Source organism: Salvelinus alpinus, chromosome 13, assembly GCF_045679555.1.
Source record: "Salvelinus alpinus chromosome 13, SLU_Salpinus.1, whole genome shotgun sequence".
Taxonomy (NCBI): domain Eukaryota; kingdom Metazoa; phylum Chordata; class Actinopteri; order Salmoniformes; family Salmonidae; genus Salvelinus; species Salvelinus alpinus.
The window spans coordinates 10,935,111-10,957,074 of NC_092098.1; the positions used below are offsets into that span (position 1 = coordinate 10,935,111).

At 46.7% G+C, this 21,964-nt stretch overlaps 1 protein-coding gene across 7 annotated transcripts in view; it reads right to left on the bottom strand.

The window, feature by feature from the left end:
- Positions 1-21,964, bottom strand: part of LOC139537045 (disks large homolog 4-like) — a 109,510-nt gene that overhangs the window by 66,720 nt on the left and 20,826 nt on the right. For 2 of the 7 annotated variants that reach the window (XM_071337875.1, XM_071337874.1), the window contains exons 1-2: positions 8,866-9,298; positions 2,244-2,405 (exon numbers count right to left, since the gene is read on the bottom strand). In XM_071337875.1, coding sequence (XP_071193976.1) covers positions 2,244-2,405; positions 8,866-8,982 — 279 coding nt within the window. In that variant the 5' untranslated portion in view covers positions 8,983-9,298. Of the gene's footprint in view, positions 1-2,243; positions 2,406-5,142; positions 5,227-8,865; positions 9,299-16,196; positions 16,501-21,964 lie in introns of those variants that run through there. The other 5 variants (XM_071337876.1, XM_071337879.1, XM_071337877.1 and 2 more) reach the window with 5 other exon arrangements.

The following is a 21,964-nucleotide window of genomic DNA, read 5'->3' on the forward strand; positions in this document are numbered from 1 at the left end:
ATTATAGACATCTATGGTTTGGTCAAATAGATGTCAATGTTTGGGCTGGTTGGAGCCCCTTCTGCTGGCTATGCATCTCAATTCTCTACACTTTTTCCTGAAGATGTTGCTTCCAGAGGCAGTTTGGAACTCGATCTCTATGTTACAACCGAGGACAGACAATTTTTACGCGCTACGCACTGTGAGCTCATGTGGCTACCACTTCCCGGCTGAGGCGTTGTTTCTCCTAGACGTTTCCACTTCACAATAACAGCACTTACAGTTGACCAGGCCAGCTCTAGCAGGGCAGAAATTTGACAAACTGACTTGTTGGAAAGGTGGCATCCTATGACGTGCCATGTTGAAAGCCTTATTGTGGTGCTCTAAACATGCGCATATTCCCATAGTAACATTGATTGTGCAACGTGTCTTACAGGAAGGACATACATATGAGGTCGAGAGCTTCAGTCTACCTATCCATTGATGTAAATATATCCCCTGTCTGATTCCCAGTTCGTCCACTAGATGGCAGTAGGAGATCACATGACGTCTCTTGGCCAACTGGGTAGTGAATCACACTGGTCAAATTTCAAGCCTGACATCTTAAAAGGACCTTAGCAACCAGGGCTGTCAAGTTATGGTGTTATTTTTGTTGTTGAAATCAGGCAAACTTCAAACTTCTTTTCCCATTCACTTTAACTATTGCAAACGATAAGCTAGATCGACGGTGTATGTGGCAGATGCATGCAAGGTAATGTGGACGGAGAAGGAAATGCATTGCTTTATAATGACCGTCAGGGTGTACCCTTTCCATGCATACTAAATGTTTGCACTTTTGGTGACTTGAACTACATTGCATACTTTATGAACATGACCATAGCGCATGATTTCTGTATTTTATGGGGAGGGGTGTTGGGGGAGGGAGATTTTATGACAATGCCAGCAGTAAGATTTGAGTTCAATTTCCAAAAAGACAAGTACTGTAGCTTTCAAATGATATCTCACTTTCAAATTTTTGAACCAAAAAATGGGGGGGGGGGGGTACCACCCAAAAACCGCCGGACCCGGTCCAAAACAATCGCTCAGAGTTTAACAGGTACAATGATTTTGACAATATTAATTAAACAATATGTTTGTTATTGCCTTGGGATTGAATTAGAACATATCATGATGTAAATAAATGTCCTACGTTTGAAGACCTAACTGTTTATTTTAATAGTTTTTTTGGGGTGGGACTGAAACTTGCACCACTTCTGTAGAATCACCCATATACACCCATTAATGTGCTGTAGTATTAATGTACTGTAAGGTGACTGTGTTCACGTTTGAACTCATGTCAGTAGTGTCCTTTGGCTGCATGCCCATGAGCTTTACTGTAGCCTCTATATTCTCCTTGTCTTGGAGCTTAGCTCTCACAATCTCTCCCTGGCCACAGTTCCGACCCGCTTGCTTACAGTTGCACTAGGGTCAGACGGGCTTCCTGTGTAGATTAAGACAGGTATGTTTTCCTGAGCCATATCTCGCAGCAGCCCCCGCGATGTCTTAATCTACACAGGAAGCCTGTGCGGCCCTAGTGGAGCTGTAAGCAAGTGGGATGGATCTACGGGCTACATCTCTCCCAGAGCAGAGAGACGGATCTACGGGCTACATCTCTCCCAGAGCAGAGAGACGGATCTACGGGCTACATCTCTCCCAGAGCAGAGAGATGGATCTACGGGCTACATCTCTCCCAGAGCAGAGAGACGGATCTACGGGCTACATCTCTCCCAGAGCAGAGAGACGGATCTACGGGCTACATCTCTCCCAGAGCAGAGAGACGGATCTACGGGCTACATCTCTCCCAGAGCAGAGAGACGGATCTACGGGCTACATCTCTCCCAGAGCAGAGAGATGGATCTACGGGCTACATCTCTCCCAGAGCAGAGAGACGGATCTACGGGCTACATCTCTCCCAGAGCAGAGAGATGGATCTACGGGCTACATCTCTCCCAGAGCAGAGAGACGGAAGAGAGCAGAGAGTCAAACTGTCCGACATGGATGTGTTGTTGTATGACACACAGTTAGTTGATCCTGCTGGGTGAGATGTAGGCTATTTTTGTAAGTAACACCTTGTATGTGCGCCCAGTGTGACAGTAGTGTTTGTGTGTGGGTGGTACCATGCATTGGGGGATGTGTTCACTTGTGATTGTCTGTGTGTCCTTCTTTAAAGGGGAGATGTATGTGTGTAGTGTGTAGTTATAAAAATGTGTGCGTGTGTGTCCTACCTTGATAGGGGAGATGTGTGTGTGTGGCGTGTAGCCATGCATTGCCTCCATGGCGGCGAGGTTCTTGTCACTCATGTGAAGCATTTCAGCGCTTTTCCCTTGACCCAGATGGGCTGGACTGTGCTCCAAGGGGGGCGTCTCCTCATCCTGGTACCGGTACTTCTACAGAGGGATAGAGAGAGGACGAGAGAGAAGGAGAGAGAGACGTGGGGGAGGAAGAGAGAGAAGGAGAGAGGGGGGTTAATGCTATTAGGTATCACATATCAGGGGTAGATCGTGTTAACAACAGTTATCATTTCAATGCAGACACTGTGCCTGTGGGACAAAACAGAGCCTACATCTCAGCAAAATGTAACTCATATCCATGTCAACTTTCTGTGCTTCTGTGGTTGTTACACTTTTAATGCACCAACCAAGAAAGGGCCTTAGCGATGTGTTTTTAACTCCGTCCCCTAAAGGAGGCCGGGCGGCTCCAACGTGGTTCCGTTTATGCCCAAAAATAACAAAAACTGTTGTAGCAAACCCACAAGTGCATCTGAAGGCTGTTTTCGGACAGAAAATGGGGCCCTAAATGGGGCCCTAAAATGGGGCCCTAAATGGGGCCCTAAATGGGGCCACTGTGAAGTAAATCTAAGACCATTATCTTCCGCCACCAAATGGAGCAACACCAGAGCAGCACATGACACCTACCTACCCAGCAAGATAACACTCTGTTACTAACCAATAACCATAGCTCCTACCCTACTGACCTCCAACACCTGGGCAACCTCCCAACAACTAGCCCACTGCGCTGGCCACACACTGTGGCCTACACTCAGGTAATGACACAGAGCTGCAAAAGTGCATGCGATGTTTTAACACAAACACAGCCCAAGAAGGCATCATAAAGCAAATCTGCAGGAGCGACCTAAGGGTTATTGTTAATGTTTGTATAACCAGTCCACAGCTAACTCCTGACTAGCCCAACTCCCTGGCTGTGTACACTTACACTAAAGTCTGCCGTACTGCCGTCAGATGAGCCTCGACCTATCCTCTCAGAACCTAGAAGATTCAAGGGGTTAACTGAGTGTCCCCTGCCTGCCTGGTGGCCTGAGATTGAGTGTGGCATTAGGATTGGTGTCACGGTGCTACCATCCCCTCTGCTCTTTTTGGAAGCAGCCAGACGGGTCGGCAAGGGAGGTGCACTGAGGAGAGGACTGGTCTCAGATCAGCTGCCTAGCAACCAGAGCAGAGCAGAGAGTGCGTTGCCATGCCAGAGCAGGGGGCAGTCAGCACTGCTGCTGGATCACATTACACTGAGACAGCAAGACCACAAAACACACAGGGAGAGAGAGTGGGAGAGAGATGAGAGGAAGAGAGATGGGGAGAGATGGGTAGGGGGATAAGGGGGAGAGAGTTTCATAGAGAGAAGAGGAGATATGAGAAAGAGAGGGGGAGGGGTTTGAGAGAGGGAAGCGGAGAAATTAGAAAGAGAGGGGGAGGGGGTTTGAGAGAGGGAAGAGGGAAGAGGAGAAATAAGAAAGAGAGGGGGGAGGGGGTTTGAGATGGGGAAGAGGAGAAACGAGAAAGAGGGGGGTTTGAGAAAGGGAAGAGGAGAAATGAGAAAGAGGGGGTTTGAGAGAGGGAAGAGGAGAAATGAGAAATGAGAAAGAGAGGGGGGAGGGGGTTTGAGAGAGGGACAAGAATAAATAAGAAAGAGAGGGGGAGGGGGTTTGAGAGAGGGAAGGGGAGAAATGAGAAAGGGAGGGGGGCGGGGGTTTGAGAGAAGGACGAGGAGAAATGAGAAAGAGAGGGAAGAGAAGGGGGTTTGAGAGATGGAAGAGAATAAATGAGAAAGAGAGGGGGGGCGGGGTTTGAGAGAGGGATAATGAGAAATGGGAGAGGGTCAAGATAGAGGGGGAAAGGGAGAACAAGGACAAAAGTGGGAGGGGTGGAGGAGAGAGCGAGGAGGAGAGAGGTGATGACAATGTGTTTCAAGACTCCTCCAACAACAGATGCTAACAGAGACAAAGAGAAATGCGGAGAGTAAACATTTTAGAAAACGTTCCTTCTTTTTTTATCAGAGGAGTGGAGGTAGACAAGAAAATCGATCTACTTTGGATGTGACAACGTATGTTACTGTCACGCCCTGATCTGTTACACCTGTCCTTGTTATTGTCTCCACCGCCTCCAGGTGTCGCTGATTTCCCCCCAGTGTATTTAATCCCTGTGTTTCCTGTCTCTCTGTGCCAGTTCGTCTTGTAAGTTTTTCCAAGTCAACCAGCGTTTTTCCTGTTCTCCTGCTTTTTGCTATTCTCCTTTTTCTAGTCCTCCCAGTTTTGACCCTTGCCTGTTTCTGGACTCTGTACCTGCCTGCCTGACCATTCTGCTTGCTCTGACTACGAGCCTGTCTGCCACTCTGTACCTATTTGACTCTGATCTGGTTTTGACCTTTTTGCCTGTCCACGACCATTCTCTTGCCTAACTCCTTTTGGATTAATAAGCATTGTAAGACTCCAACCATCTGCCTCATGTGTCTGCATCTGGGTCTCGCCTTGTGTCATGATAGTTACAGTAACACGCACTGCTAGTTAGATTTAACGTAATTGTATACCAATTAATGCTTACTCTCAACTTAAGATAATGGAAGATAATTCAATCGAATAAATCTCTCATGTGTGGTCTTAAGGGACAGTGTATCCAGGACAGCTGCTGGGCAGGCCGAGACAGCCTACACACAACACAACAGCTCTCAGTTCAATCACTACCGGTCATCTCCATAAAGAGATTACACAGACAAAACATCAAGACAAAAAAGACATTTGGAATCATTTGGGGTTATTAAGAGAATGTGAACCATATGTTCTAGTGTATGTGGCTTTACATAAGTCCAGGGCTTCACTCCATTTGTTCCACTGACCTTTTGGCATCTCTAGTTTTAGTTGTCCACCCATTGGCTGGGATTCAACCCAGCAAGTCTACACAGTAATGGGCTTGTGCAAGAGTAACGCCAAGCCAGCCAGCGGGAATGACAGAAAAGACCAGGGAGAGAGGGAAGGAGAGAAGAGGGGTGGGGTGTGAAGGAGAGAAGAGTGGGGAAAGAGAAGGAAGGAGAGAACAGATGAGAGGAGAGTGGGGAAAGAGAGGGAAGGAGAAAACAGAAGAGAGGAGAGTGGGGAAAGAGAGGGAAGGAGAAAACAGATGAGGAGAGTGGGGAAAGAGAGGGAAGGAGAAAACAGAAGAGAGAAGAGTGGGGAAAGAGAGGGAAGGAGAAAACAGAAGAGAGAAGAGTGGGGAAAGAGAGGGAAGGAGAGAAGAGAGGATAGAGGGGGAAGAGGGAAGATGGTCAATTCAATATCCTCTCTTTACTATCATACAGTTACTGTGCTGAATACGCCAGCCCATTCCCAGCTCCAGGGCATGATGGTAGATACAGTAGATCATTCAGTGTGGAAGAGGTCCAGTACTGAATCCAACAGAAGACAACACAAGCGGCAGAATAAATGGGTCAGCTTGATCTAGGGGAAAGTGTGTTAGTGAAACTACTAAGCCAGCTAGCTGTCTGAAGTGCAATAGCCCCAGAATAGAACTCTCTGAATAAACTGAACACTTACAAGACAACACCGATTTACATTCCTACAGAGAACTGCAGGATCTGACTCATATGACTCATGGCCATCTGAGTCTTTGTGGGGGCAGGCAGGTGAGGAGTATTACAGGCTTATTGATTGTGTTATTGGCTGGTTGGCAGTGAGTGACAGCGGGTCCTTGGGTTCCTGTGAATAGCCCACTGACCAGGGCAGTGTTCCGGTAGAGAGCTCATGAGTAAATTCCCTGGGTGTGCTGAGCATTGATCTCCACGTTGGGTCGAAACAGTCTTTAACCATTCACGACTGGGAGAGTTAGCCTCAACTTGAACTGCTATCCTCAAAGACCTCCCCCACCCCTCTCAACCAGAACAGCAACTCAAACCAGGTCACGCTAAACACAGCTTTCAGGTTTTGATGATGGGTCTAGGAAAAACAAACATCTCTTACGTGCTCCGCTGACTTCATTTTAGAAAGTCGAATATTTACACATACTACCAATAGGAGTAATAAACCGCAGCAAAGCGCACGACAGAACTTCCTCGATCGCTCTCTTCCACATGAAAAGCAGAGGTTTCAATGAGAGTGGAGTGACTAGCACTATCATGACTGCCAGGTAGCGAGGTGAACGTGCGTCACGGAGGTTAATTCAGCACATCATCACCGTGGAGATCACCTTAGGAGTTGAGCAGTATAGAGAAAATATTGGAACATAACACACACAGTGGAACAATAGCCTGGTCCAGTAGTACCCAGGAAGTAGGCAGGAAATTGACCTATTTCCAGCATGTGAAACAGGAAGAACAATAAATCATGCTAAGACTGAAACCAAGTGCTGGCCAACTATCTCTCCTTTTATATAAAATCTCTGTCTCTGAGTAAGTGCATGTCAGTACTTCCATTTTGATTTTCAATACACTTCAAATGATTGGTACGCTCCAACAATTCTCACCAGTGCCTCATGTTCACATGGTGATCTGAGTAGAAGGGGAGGAGGGGACATATTGCTATTTGTAGTGGCTTTGGAGTGGAGTCTGTTTGAGTGTGGGTGTGGACCAGGATGGTGTTGAGGGTGGGAGGGAAGGTGGGCAGTAGTGTCTGGTGCTGAAGGGAGGTGAGAGGAGGTGAAGTGGAGGTGCTTCCTGGGTCTCATGGGGGAACCCAAGGATCTGTACACGTCAGAGACAGCCCTGTCAATCGGTGGGCCAGAGAGAAACCCACTTTCACACAGATCACTGTGGCCAGATCAAGGAGGGAGTCCTAGGCACCTTGCTAGTGGACACAGCATGGCCATTTGGCAGAGTCACAGAAGAATTGGTTGGCTAGATACAGCTAACAGACTGGGAGGAAAACAGGCAGAAGACCTATCCCATGCCATGTGGAAGGAGACAGAGCAAGCTGTCAGCCCGGAAACACCTGAAAATGGGAGGGAGGGGGGGTGTGAATGGGTGGGTGAGGCAATCAAACCTACAGATAAGGCCATATGACAACCCCAATCTTATTAGTACGTGTCTTTGAAAGCATTATAGAAAGCATTAAAGGACCAGTGAAGTCAAAAACGTGCTTTCCCTGTGTTTGACATACATATTTCCACACTACGAGGTTGGAATAACTCCGTGAAATTATGAAAACAATGACGCCATTTTAGCGTAAGAGCGGTTTGAAAATACTTTTGGCGGGATGGAGTTTTGGCCTGCCTGACGACATCACCAGGCAGTATAAGTTAATAGACCAATAACGAAGAGAGTTTCAAACCTCTCTGCCAATGACAGCTATTTTTCAGGTGACATATTCCTCCCATTAGGCTCATTCAACTAGGCCCCTCACTCAGACAGTTCTAGCACAATTCTTGCTTGAGAAACTTTGTTTTGACCATTTTAATTGAAGCAAAAACAAACAACAAGAAGGTACTTACTTGTCACCCAGAAATGATTTGATATTGAGATAAAAGCAGCTGCATTGGGCCTTTAACTTCTATACACAGGATGTGGTTGCCCAACTGGAAACACACACGCCTCGCCCACCACTGGGGGACAAATCTACTGGTTCTACAGACGTTCTAAAGACCTTTTCAACGAACTCACTCCAAAATACCTTTTGCCTACCAAGGCTGGTGGCATTAATACAGTCAATATAGACACAGTCTGGTCTCCATGGCAGTGATTTAATTAGCAGTGGAACCATTCCTTACACTAGTGATTCACAATAGACATAGCCCCTACCAATTAGCATCCTATATGGACTGACGGGTGTTATCAAAGTGAACGCCTTTAGCGATTTATCCCAAGGTCACAAACAACTCTCAGATTACAAGAACAACAAGCTATATCTGTATCTCTTTGTTGGGAAGAGAAACACAAAGCTCATGACCACACAGCTGTATGGTAAAGCAGAACAATGCTGTCGCTGGTTTACTCCCTGCCCATTGTCTCGAACAGCACAACTGTGAAGTATAATGTGAGTTGTTCATGTCTTTAGAAGATAATCAAACGGTACCATCTACGTAACATGCATGGCTGGCTCAGATAGGCTATGCCGGTCGATATTCCATGGAAATGGCCTATGGAAATGAAACATCTAAATGTCGGCATGCAGACACGCTTGACCACGGTGTTGATCTGAACATACCGTACTGTATTATGAGGCGTGAATGATCCATATGCGCAGGCCTGGAACACCAGGAAACACATGTAACACATATTGCCAGCAGATAGTCATATTTCAAAACCCCAGAAAATCGGCGATGGAAATCATAATGGGGAAAGTGAAAACACGAACAGTCACCGAAATGTAAGGTAGTGGGTTATCTTTGGGGAAATGATCACAATGCTCAGTCAGCAATTTCATTGTGTCAACAGAATGGTTTAGGCTTGTATAGCACTTTGAACACAAACTAGGAACAGGCTTACGCACAAATACACACACCGACACACGCGCGCGCACTATGGTATCTCATTCATCTTTTTAAGTCAGCTCATCATCTCCTCGCGTTCTCTCTCCGTCGACGTAATAGCGTCGCTACAACAACTGTTACACCGAACCTGTTCTAAGCTTACCTTGCAACCGAACATCAGGGAGAGAGTCCGGTTGCTGCAGATGACCTTACACTGACACATCACCGGCGAGGGGCACTTTAGATTCCTAACAGGCGGAGACATCAGTTCATCACCCATATACCAGACTACACCCGTCCACCATCAGAGCCGCGATGCTGGAGAAGAGGGAGGGTCGAAGAGCGGTAGTCGAGGCAGGTGACTAGGCTGTGCACGGTTGGTAGGCTACCCGAAGACGTGCTAGGCTACCCAACGTTGAAATCCGATGTTCAACTCAGAAATAACTTTACGTTCACGAACATGAATTATGGATTGCAGCTTGGCCACTGGACAGATGTTAAGGTTGAAATGCTGTTGATCCCTCATGTTCCTCCTATTCAAGTGTTACAAGAACACCATCATTCATGATTTGCACAAGTCTTCATCCACATCGGCCTCTCTCTCTCTCGCTCTCTCTCTCCCCTCTCTCTCTCCCCCCCCCCTCTCTCTCTCCCCCCCCCCCCCCCCCCCCTCTCTCTCTCCCCTCCCCCCCCCCCCCCTCTCTCTCCACCGTAAGGTTTGGATTTCATGCGCAATTCTAATTGGAACATATAGGGTCTGCATCTGTGAAGCAAGACAAAAGCAGTTATGCTATAGGCTCCCACGCGGACATAGGCTATCGATTATAACACATCATGCACGACTGATATTAGACGGAATAGGTTACTTGTATCAAAACATGCACAGAAGCGAAAACAGTAAATTATTTACTATCATGAGCTGACGTTTCCACATCATAGTCTCCTCACACTGTCTGCTGCTCACGCTCACACCAACTCTGCAGCGATCATACAATGTCTATTGTGCCAATGGTGTACTAATGGCGCCCCCCCGTGGACCAATGGAAAAGTGTCTGCAAGGAACTGTCCATGGTCCTGAAATGCGAATAAAGCTTCAACACAGCAGTGGCCAGCAACACGCTCTCTTCAGCGTGCAAATGCGGTCACACCTGTAGGCCTATGTCAGCATGCGGCGGTAGGTTAGCACTGAAAGACCCGTCTTAAAACAATCTAAAGTAGACGCTTATGATCAAACCCGCAGAGACACACACAAGGTCATCCAAGGTCTTAGTATCATTGTATGACAGAGCCTCCATATTCTATGCTCTTTAGAAAGCACTTAGCAGAGGCCTAGCTAAAACACATAGGAAAGACTATAGGCTCTACCTCTTCCGGTAAAGAATTATTGTCCAGATTAGGCCTAATATGCCCCCATCCCCCCTCTCTCTCTCTCTCTCTCTCTCTCTCTCTCTCTCTCTCTCTCTCTCTCTCTCTCTCACTCACTCACTCACTCACTCTCACTCACTCACTCACTCACTTACTCACTCACACACGTAACACTGAACTGATCGGAATCAAACGGTTCAAGTGGTAGGTGCTGGCCGACTGCGTCCACAAGGTGGAGCGAGAGAAGCAGGTGGACTAAATATTGTGCATTCATCTCAGGACCGACTGCGGCGTGGGGCTCCACGCTCTCGAATGACGTCAATGTTAAATGGAACAGATGCAACCGTCGAGACGCACAGGGTGTGCAAAGATAAAATACTCTTTTCATGTCATTCCAAAAACCCTTGTCTCCCCCCTGTAATAAGATTCAGTCAAGTAAAGTGTGGCGAACGATAACATTTGTATGTGTGGGCTACGAAGTTCAACATTTCCAGTTTCTGTGAAATATCCTGGATTCAGTTTTACCTGCTGCCAATCCAGGGAGACCACAGTGGTTCATAAACTAACAAATCAATTGTGTACACAACAAAGTTACTCCATGGGGCTCTTTATCCGATCAATACCAAAACACTTAGATCTGAGAGATCTCAATGTCTGCAACAAGAAATCTCACTGTTTCATAAAACATTAAAACCACGTTATTATTCGTCGACAAATAATAGAATGGAACAAAGCAACAAGTAGAAAAGAAAAACAAGTAGAAAAAATAAATAAATGTATATATATACATATATATATATATATATGCATGTATGTGTGTGTGAGAGAGAGAGACACAGAGAGCGAGAGAACATGTTGGTGGTTCTATCTGTTTCGGCATTATCCGTTATTATGTGTAGATGACGAAGCATGCTGTGCTTTGTGGCCTCACAACGCGGTTTCCATGGATATTTTGCTCTGAAATAGAGCTGCGACCTTGGTTGCGGTGTACCAAACATTATGAAGGCAGTACTTTGATAAAAAATACTCAGATATATCCAAACAAACACATGGCGACAAACAAGGTAAAGATTGCATTGATAGATGCATACTGCCACAAGCTGTTAGTCACAACAACCCAAAGGAAATAATCGCTAACTGTTTAATAAACATTCAAGAGAACATATGCATTATCCATATTAGAAGAAACTAGAGTCCTTCCAAACAGTATTATGCAAAACACTAATAGCCTGTTGAAAGAGGCTCTGGATAATGGTGTTGGTTATGGACATATACCATGATGTAGTCAATGTCTAGCCACAGACAGTGTGGCCCCTAGCTGCCACCGTCACAGCAGCCTATACGTGGGGCTGGCCTGACCCTCAGTGGGCTCTGGCAGTACTGCTTTCTAGCTCTCGCATCACATGGGACTCTGCTTGGATATATGATCAATAATGCACGTTTTTCAACGTTTCTCTGGATCTTTAAAAGGTTTCTGTTTAGTCATCGACACCCCCCCCCCCCCCATTTTCTGAAATAGAACCCACAAAACAACCCAACTACAATCCACAGCTACATTGAGAGTTGGCATTGTGTAATAGTGTTTCCCATCTCACTGCTGCGTTGTGTATCAGTGATGTTTGTATCCCAGCAGTGCATTGTGTAGTGGTGAACTTCACGTCCCAGCTCTGCACTGCATTGGGTGAACAAGCACACAGACGAGAGAGGAAACCCCACAAGAGCCAGATCGTTTCCATGACAACATCTGCAGGGGGCGGGATTCCCCATCGAATAGTCCATTGGCTAGCTGCCTGATGGTCAGGTCGCCATGTTCCTCTAAAGGATGGCTGCACACATCCTCATGAACTCTCCTCTACAGCCTCCTACAGTGTCAGTCCTCATGAACTCTCCTATACAGCCTCCTACAGTGTCAGTCCTCATGAACTCTCCTATACAGCCTCCTACAGTGTCAGTCCTCATGAACTATCCTATACAGCCTCCTACAGTGTCAGTCCTCATGAACTATCCTATACAGCCTCCTACAGTGTCAGTCCTCATGAACTATCCTATACAGCCTCCTACAGTGTCAGTCCTCATGAACTCTCCTATACAGCCTCCTACAGTGTACAGTCATGAACTCTCCTCTACAGCCTCCTACAGTGTCAGTCCTCATGAACTCTCCTATACAGCCTCCTACAGTGTACAGTCATGAACTCTCCTCTACAGCCTCCTACAGTGTCAGTCCTCATGAACTATCCTCTACAGCCTCCTACAGTGTCAGTCCTCATGAACTATCCTATACAGCCTCCTACAGTGTACAGTCATGAACTCTCCTATACAGCCTCCTACAGTATACAGTCATGAACTCTCCTATACATCCTCCTACAGTATACAGTCATGAACTCTCCTATACATCCTCCTACAGTGTACAGTCATGAACTCTCCTGTACATCCTCCTACAGTGTACAGTCATGAACTCTCCTGTACATCCTCCTACAGTGTACAGTCATGAACTCTCCTCTACAGCCTCCTACAGTGTCAGTCCTCATGAACTCTCCTATACAGCCTCCTACAGTGTACAGTCATGAACTCTCCTCTACAGCCTCCTACAGTGTCAGTCCTCATGAACTCTCCTCTACAGCCTCCTACAGTGTCAGTCCTCATGAACTATCCTATACAGCCTCCTACAGTGTACAGTCATGAACTCTCCTATACAGCCTCCTACAGTGTACAGTCATGAACTCTCCTATACAGCCTCCTACAGTGTACAGTCATGAACTCTCCTATACAGCCTCCTACAGTGTACAGTCATGAACTCTCCTATACAGTCTCCTACAGTGTCAGTCCTCATGAACTCTCCTCTACAGCCTCCTACAGTGTACAGTCATGAACTATCCTATACATCTTCCTACAGTATACAGTCATGAACTCTCCTGTACAGCCTCCTGCATAGTATAGTCAGGCCATAGGTCTCCTTCCTCCTGCGACACTGGCCTTGACTGATACAGTCTCCTTTCTTCTGTGATTTGATGTGACTTAGGTTTGATTATAACACCGGGGATACATTGTTATTGTATTTAAGTGACAAAAGCCTAATTGTCGGTTACAGTCACTTCTGACCCATAGACTACAAAACAAAAAACAGATGAATTCATGAACCAATTAATGAATTTGGGTGAATTATACCTTTATTGGAAGGGCTGGTTAAAGGTCATCTAAACTGTTGTAACATTGTTCCAAGCAGGGAAGTGTTGAGACTCATTACTGGGTGCCTCCCTACAGGGCTTGGACCAACATACAGACTCCTCAGTCCCACCAGGGTTACTGGATACAATGGCCTTGACTAACTTCAAGCTAACTAACTCTGGATAAATTCCAAGCTAACTAACTCTGGATAAATTCAAGCTAACTAACCCTGGATAAATTCAAGCTAACTAACCCTGGATAAATTCAAGCTAACTAACCCTGGATAAATTCAAGCTAACTAACCCTGGATAAATTCAAGCTAACTAACTCTGGATAAATTCAAGCTAACTAACTCTGGATAAATTCAAGCGAACTAACCCTGGATAAATTCAAGCTAACTAACCCTGGATAAATTCAAGCTAACTAACTCTGGATAAATTCAAGCTAACTAACTCTGGATAAATTCAAGCTAACTAACCCTGGATAAATTCAAACTAACTAACCCTGGATAAATTCAAGCTAACTAACCCTGGATAAATTCAAGTTAACTAACCCTGGATAAATTCAAGTTAACTAACCCTGGATAAATTCAAGTTAACTAACTCTGGATAAATTCAAGCTAACTAACTCTGGATAAATTCAAGCTAACTAACTCTGGATAAATTCAAGCTAACTAACTCTGGATAAATTCAAGCTAACTAATCCTGGATAAATGTAAGCTTGATTGTAATAGGGTTCTCTTTCTTCTCTCATCACATAATGTTTTGTGGACCATTCAGATCAACGTGGGAATGGGATTCTGGCCGGTAAAAGGCTCTCTGTACACAGTTTCTATGTAAATGTGATTACTACTGTATACTACTACAGTCATTGTCTCAGTGGAAGGTCAGATGAAAGCACTATGAATGGTATCATCAACTCAAAAACAGTTATAAGGTAACATAAATAGAATCCCGGCATAACAGCTCTTGCAGATTGTCAGATATTCATGACATGAAACCCAAGGAGAGGCGCTATCTGAAAGGACCTGTTGAGAGAATGCTACCTGTTGTTACCTGTTTAAGACCTACAGCAACAGTGTTGGACAACCTGAAAAGGAGGAGCCTCGTCAGGGACCCACAGGACTACACATTTATCTTCCAGCTCAACGCCAGCGACGACTAACACCCCTGGTTCAATCCTGACCAAAGGCTTGGTCATTTGACTAGTTGAATCTGGCGTGCTATAGCGCTGGGCTGGAAGAGTAACGTCCAATCCTGGGGGTCTCTGTGAACAGATTGGTTAACACTAACATTGCAGGAAGACATCACTCCTTTTGTCCTCTCCAGTGGGAAGGCCAGAGACCTGTTGCCTCTTTAAAGGCGCAGTCAACAGATGTTTGGTCACTCTAACACAGGGGTCATCTATGCCTAACCCTTTTTTAAACCTCATGTCCTGTATTTCCATAGAACATGTACTAATGTAGGTTCTCCACAAGAACTACATCCACAGTGCATAATTTACCATAAACGATGTGTTATGCCTATGCCGTCAATGCATGCAGATGACAGCTATATATAGCATAATGTGTTGGTGCAAACGAATTACTTCTGCTTTCAGACCACAGATTACCAATGTGACCAAGGCCCCTGTGACAAAACAATATGTCCCTTTCACCCTGACACATGCACACACACACATGCACACACACATGCACACACGCACTCACGCACGCACGCACACATACATGCACACGCACACGCACACACACACGCACGCACACGCACACGCACACGCACGCACACACACACACACACACACACACGCTCAAAGACATTCATAGAATCCTGTCTGTTGGCTTCTGCTCTTTTCTAGACATGCTAAATGCACCTACCTGCATTAGGGATATAGGGTTTCCTCAGGGGCCAATTGTAGTGGAGTGAATAGTTACAGGGTCTGACGTTCCTCCCTTAGCCCCGGTCTGTCTCCCCCTACCTCTCTATGACCACTGAGACCTGCATCATCTCTGGACATACAATGACCTGACACACGTCACCTTGTCACACCACTCCAGACGAGACACCCACCACCCTGAGACACAACAAACACAGTGAGACTGACACGCACGCACACGCACGCAGCAATGCACACACACAAACAAACACACACCACACAGCTCTGGCTACATTAAGTCATCTCTCAGTGCAGTAATGGCCAGACAGCTCAGGCACTGTTTATGTCCACTCAGCTTATTAAGCCTGGAGGAGACCTGGGCTCCCAGTAACTAATCAATGCTCTCATGTTCCCATTAATGCACTTACACACACACACGCATACACACACACACACACACACACACACACACACACACACACACACACACACACACACACACACACACACACACACACACACACACACACACACACACACACACACACACACACACACACACACACACACACACACACACACACACACACGCATACTGTAAATAGAAACAATAGACACACACACACACACTGTACAGACTAACACACCCAAACAAATATTATCTAACGCAAAAACAGAGGGAGTATATCAAAGGCACATACATCCATGTACTCCTGTGTTCAACAAGTCTACTAAAACCACTCTCAATATGCACTTACTCTGACACAGACCCACATGTGCCAGGACACGTTCATACGCTCTCACACAAGTCCCCACCCTGCCTTACACACACATGCGTATGCCTCCATAACTGTAAATCTAAGGAACACACCCAAACACAGCATGCACGACATACGACAAAAACAGAGACTTTACCTCCAGCTCCTATCGGTGCTAAGCTATAGACGACCAGACAGACAGACAGATTGACCCCCGTCTCCCACAGCAACTACCCACACATCAACAACACTTCGACCTGACATGCCAGACACAGACGGAGAGAGCGAGTGAGAGGAAAGAACAACAGACACAGAGAGAGGTAAATCTACCTACCACACACGAGCAGAGTGAAGGGAGCTTAGTGCGGCCCTTCATGAGCGAGAGACACAGAAAAACAGCCTCTCAGACACCCGCAGTAAAGGAGGGATGGAGGGATGGGGGGGAGAGAGAGATGGGAGACTGTGGATGGGTAGGGGTGAAATAAAAAAAGAGAAGTGGGGAGGGGAAGAGACGGAGGGGGAGGGGGGTTGTCGTAGCAGATGAGGAGAGAGAGTTTTTCCTGGAAGACAGAGTTGGTGTAGTGTATGTCTCAGTGTTAAGGCTAGGGTCTGAACAGAGAGAGCTGGCGGACTGATCCAGCCGTGACTCACAAAATATCTTTGTCACAGCCAGTGAGGGGAGAGAGAGAGAGAATTGAGAGAGAGGGAGAGAAGGAGAAAGAGAGTGTAGACCTCACCTACGCTTTTCGCATGTATTTTCTGCTCTTCCAGTCAAACATGCTGTACTGTTCTTACTCTCTCTCTCTCTCTCTCCCTCTCCCTCTCACTCTCACTCTTACTCTCACTCTCACTCTTACTCTCACTCTCACTCTCACTCTCTCTCTGTCTCTGTCTCTGTCTCTGTCTCTCTCTCTCTCTTTCTGTCTCTCTCTCTCTCTCTCTCTCTCTCTCTCTCTCTCTGTCTCTCTCTCTCTCTCTCTCCCTCTCTCTCTGACACACACACACCTCCCCCTTTCCTTCCTCATTTAGATTCCTTCTATATGACTCAGGTCTGAGACAGCGGTGGGAATTGAGAGTGGAGGAAACACTGTATTGGACTGTGATATTGTTGCAGCTTTTTCAAATGAGGACACATGGATTCCAACCAAAATATTTGTCATTTGAGAAAGCACTGTGCAGGGTCAATTATAGCTGTTTAATAGCCAACTGTGTTCTGGCAGCACTTGGAGTACACATTATAATCAACATGATGTGGAGCTACCTAAGCAACAGTAGAAGTATTAGTAGGCCAACTCATCTGCAACTCAAATGACCTATTGGCTGGTCCAATTCCAAAACAACCTATAGCCACAGAACCAAAATGTTTTTCTTTGCCTTTTGAATAATCTGTAGCTTTAGTATCGTAACCTAGAAGGTAAAACTCACAATCCTCAGACCACCTGTGCAAACAGTCAACTTACACAAAGCACTGATACACACACTTACCCCACCAGACATGCCACCAGGGGTCTTTTCACAGTCCCCAGGTCCAGAACACATTCAAGGAAACAGAGCCATGAGTGCATGGAACCCCCTGCCATCTTATATAGCGCAAGCGAACAGCAAAGCTGGTTTAAAAAAAACAAATAAAGAAACCGCTCACAGCACAACGCCTCTCCACCATGTGACCTACTGGTTGTGTGTGTGTGTACTGACATGTAAGTGCAACTGATAGGCGCACACACACACTACATGTTAATGGTTTTAAATGTATGTACATTGTAAAGTCTTTTGTCTGTGATGTCTTTTTCGTTATGTATCGGACCCCAGTAAAGACTAGCTGTCGCAATTGGCGTCGGTTAATTGGGGGGATCCTAAGAAATCCAAATCAAATCAAACGAGAGTTCAAATGTAGTGAATTATGAATGTCACGATATGATCTGCTGATGATGTCCAAACAGAACATTTGTTTACCATGATTTAATGAGTATAAAAATCTAAATATAACTATGTTCCACCGTCATACCTAACATACATTAACATACCCCTATTTACACCTGGTGACCACAACCACACCTGGCCTTCAAAAGGGTCCAAAATAATATCATGTATCGGCATTGAGATTTCATGAACCTTATTCGACAGGTTCCCCGTCTCGTGCCCAATAGAAACGTGATAGGGCGCAGTGTTGCGGGCCGTTTGGTGCACATTCTACCTGATGTGTCGACACTTGGCCTCATTTGCCTCAGGAGGACATTTTGAGAGTGTAACACCAATACCATGTGTAAACAGGGTCAAGGTCTGTGTGCTGGCCCAGATCCAACTACATTCATACCAAAGCTACGTAACATGATGTCATTTTACCAGCAGGTAAACAGAGTGAAAATAGCTCTGACCCCACTGGACTAGGCTCCATTGGACTGAGTTGCTGGATGTGTTTTGACAATAGCTGTGGCTGGGCTGAGAGCCCCCTTGGATTAGATGGAGGGCATTTGGACAAACATGTTCTGTATCTAACAGCCATCTAGACATTTTCATCGACACGGTGCTCAACAAATGGTTTATCGTACAGAACATCTGCATTGTATTCAATGCGTGAATACTACCGTGTAAAAAAGTGATAATTTCCTATTCTCTGCATTCACAGGCATTCTCTACTGCCGCCTACGCAGAGGTCACCCTCCTACCTGCACACTCCGGATTTTATACCATCAACACTCATCAATGTCTCACACACTCTCTGTCTATCACACTTTCTCTTCCTCTCTCCCTCTCTCCCGCTCTCCCTCACTCACTCTCACTCCCCTCCCCTTTCCCTCTCTTGGTCTCTCAGCCCCTCTCTCATTTCTCCTTCCCTCTCCTTTCATCTCTATTCTCTTCATGATACCCTGCCATGTTGTCATGGCAACAATCGAGCCCTGATAGCTTGGTTGCTAGGCAACTGACATCACCCATAAGAGGAACATGAAGATACAGAGTCAGAAACAAACAAACCACTCAAATGTGTGTGTGTGTGTGTGTGTGTGTGTGTGTGTGTGTGTGTGTGTGTGTGTGTGTGTGTGTGTGTGTGTGTGTGTGTGTGTGTGTGTGTGTGTGTGTGTGTGTGTGTGTACTGTGTGTACTGTGTGTACTGTGTGTGTGTACTGTGCATGTGTGTGTACTGCGTGTGTTTACTGCGTGTGTGCTGCGTGTGTGCTGCGTGTGTGTGTGTACTGCGTGTGTGTGTGTACTGCATGTGTGTGTGTGTACTGCGTGTGTGTGTACTGCATGTGTGTGCATGTGTGTACTGTGTGTGTGTGTGTGTGTGTGTGTGTGTGTGTGTGTGTACTGTGTGTGTGTGTGTGTGTGTGTGTGTACTGTGTGTGTGTGTGTGTGTGTGTGTACTGTGTGTGTGTGTACTGCGTGTGTGTGTGTGTGTGTAATGTGTGTGTGCTGCGTGTGTGTGTGTGTACTGCATGTGTGTGTACTGCGTGTGTGTGTGTGTACTGTGTGTGTAAGTGTACTGTGTGTGTGTACTGCGTGTGTGTGTACTGCGTGTGTGTGTACTGTGCATGTGGGTACTGCGTGTGTGTGTGTAGTGTGTGTGTGTGTACTGCGCGTGTGTATACTGCGTGTGTGTGTGTACTGCGCGTGTGTGTACTGCGTGTGTGTGTACTGCGAGTGTGTGTACTGCGCGCGTGTGTGTGTGTACTGCGTGGGTGTGTGTATGTGTGTACTGTGTGTGTGTGTGTGTGTACTGCGCGTGTGTGTACTGCGCGTGTGTGTACTGCGCGCGTGTGTGTACTGCGCGCGTGTGTGTACTGCGTGGGTGTGTGTACTGCTCGTGTGTGTACTGCGCGTGTGTGTACTGCGCGTGTGTGTACTGCGCGTGTGTGTACTGTGCGTGTGTGTGTACTGCGTGTGTGTGTACTGCGTGTGTGTGTACTTCTGTGTGTGTGTACTGTGTGTGTGTGTACTGCGTGTGTGTGTGCGCGTGTGTGTGTACTGTGTGTGTGTACTGTGCGTGTGTGTGTACTGCGCGCGTGTGTGTACTGCGTGTGTGTGTGTGTACTGCGCGTGTGTGTACTGCGCGTGTGTGTACTGCGTGTTTGTGTGTGTACTGCACTTGTGTGTGTGTACTGCGTGTGTGTGTGTGCTGCGTGTGTGTGTGTGTACTGCGTGTGTGTGTACTGCGTGTGTGTGTGTGTACTGTGTGTGTAAGTGTACTGTGTGTGTGTACTGCGTGTGTGTGTACTGCGTGTGTGTGTACTGTGCATGTGGGTACTGCGTGTGTGTGTGTAGTGTGTGTGTGTGTACTGCGCGTGTGTATACTGCGTGTGTGTGTGTACTGCGCGTGTGTGTACTGCGTGTGTGTGTACTGCGAGTGTGTGTACTGCGCGCGTGTGTGTGTGTACTGCGTGGGTGTGTGTATGTGTGTACTGTGTGTGTGTGTGTGTACTGCGCGTTTGTGTACTGCGCGTGTGTGTACTGCGCGCGTGTGTGTACTGCGCGCGTGTGTGTACTGCGTGGGTGTGTGTACTGCTCGTGTGTGTACTGCGCGTGTGTGTACTGCGCGTGTGTGTACTGCGCGTGTGTGTACTGTGCGTGTGTGTGTACTGCGTGTGTGTGTACTGCGTGTGTGTGTACTTCCGTGTGTGTGTACTGTGTGTGTGTGTACTGCGTGTGTGTGTGCGTGTGTGTGTGTACTGTGTGTGTGTACTGTGCGTGTGTGTGTACTGCGCGCGTGTGTGTACTGCGTGTGTGTGTGTGTACTGCGCGTGTGTGTACTGCGCGTGTGTGTACTGCGTGTTTGTGTGTGTACTGCACGTGTGTGTGTGTACTGCGTGTGTGTGTACTGCGTGTGTGTATGTACTGTGTGTATGTGTACTGTGTGTGTACTGCGTGTGTGTGTATTGCGCGTGTGTGTACTGCGTGTGTGTGTGTACTGCGCGCGTGTGTGTACTGCGCGCGTGTGTGTACTGCGCGCGTGTGTGTACTGCGCGCGTGTGTGTACTGCGCGCGTGTGTGTACTGCGCGCGTGTGTGTACTGCGCGCGTGTGTGTGTACTGCGCGCATGTGTGTACTGCACGTGTGTGTGTACTGTGCGTGTGTGTGTGTACTGCGCGTGTGTGTGTACTGTGCGTGTGTGTGTGTACTGCACGTGTGTGTGTACTGTGCGTGTGTGTGTGTACTGCGCGTGTGTGTGTACTGCACGTGTGTGCGCGTTAGCACATGTGTGTATGTTTATGCCTTCATATAATCAGTTCATTAATCTTCCTTAATCTGTAATATTTGTATCTCTATTCAGTGTTGCCTGAGACAGATGCAGAGGTTGCAGTTTTTCCCACACAAAAGACTTCAGGGGAGCCTGTTCTTTGCAATGCAGCATGTTTATGCAGTATTTATGCTGCAGTAGTTTATGTGTCGGGGGGCTAGGGTCAGTTTGTTATATCTGGAGTACTTCTCCTGTCTTATCCGGTGTCCTGTGTGAATTTAAGTATGCTCTCTCTAATTCTCTCTTTCTCTCTTTTTTCTCTCTCTCGGAGGACCATGCCTCAGGACTACCTGGCATGATGACTCCTTGCTGTCCCCAGTCCACCTGGCCGTGCTGCTGCTCCAGTTTCAACTGTTCTGCCTGCGGCTATGGAACCCTGACCTGTTCACCGGACGTGCTACCTGTCCTAGACCTGCTGTTTTCAACTCTCTAGAAAAAACAGCAGGAGCGGTAGAGATACTCTTAATGATCGGCTATGAAAAGCCAACTGACATTTACTCCTGAGGTGCTGACTTACTGCACCCTCGACAACTACTGTGATTATTATTATTTGACCATGCTGGTCATTTATGAACATTTGAACATCTTGGCCATGTTCTGTTATAATCTCCACCCGGCACAGCCAGAAGAGGACTGGCCACCCCTCATAGCCTGGTTCCTCTCTAGGTTTCTTCCTAGGTTTTGGCCTTTCTAGGGAGTTTTTCCTAGCCACCATGCTTCTACACCTGCATTGCTTGCTGTTTGGGGTTTTAGGCTGGGTTTCTGTACAGCACTTTGAGATATCAGCTGATGTAAGAAGGGCTATATAAATAAATTTGATTTGGTTAAAGCCCCCCTGTTCTTCCTGACTAGAATTTCAGATTTGACCA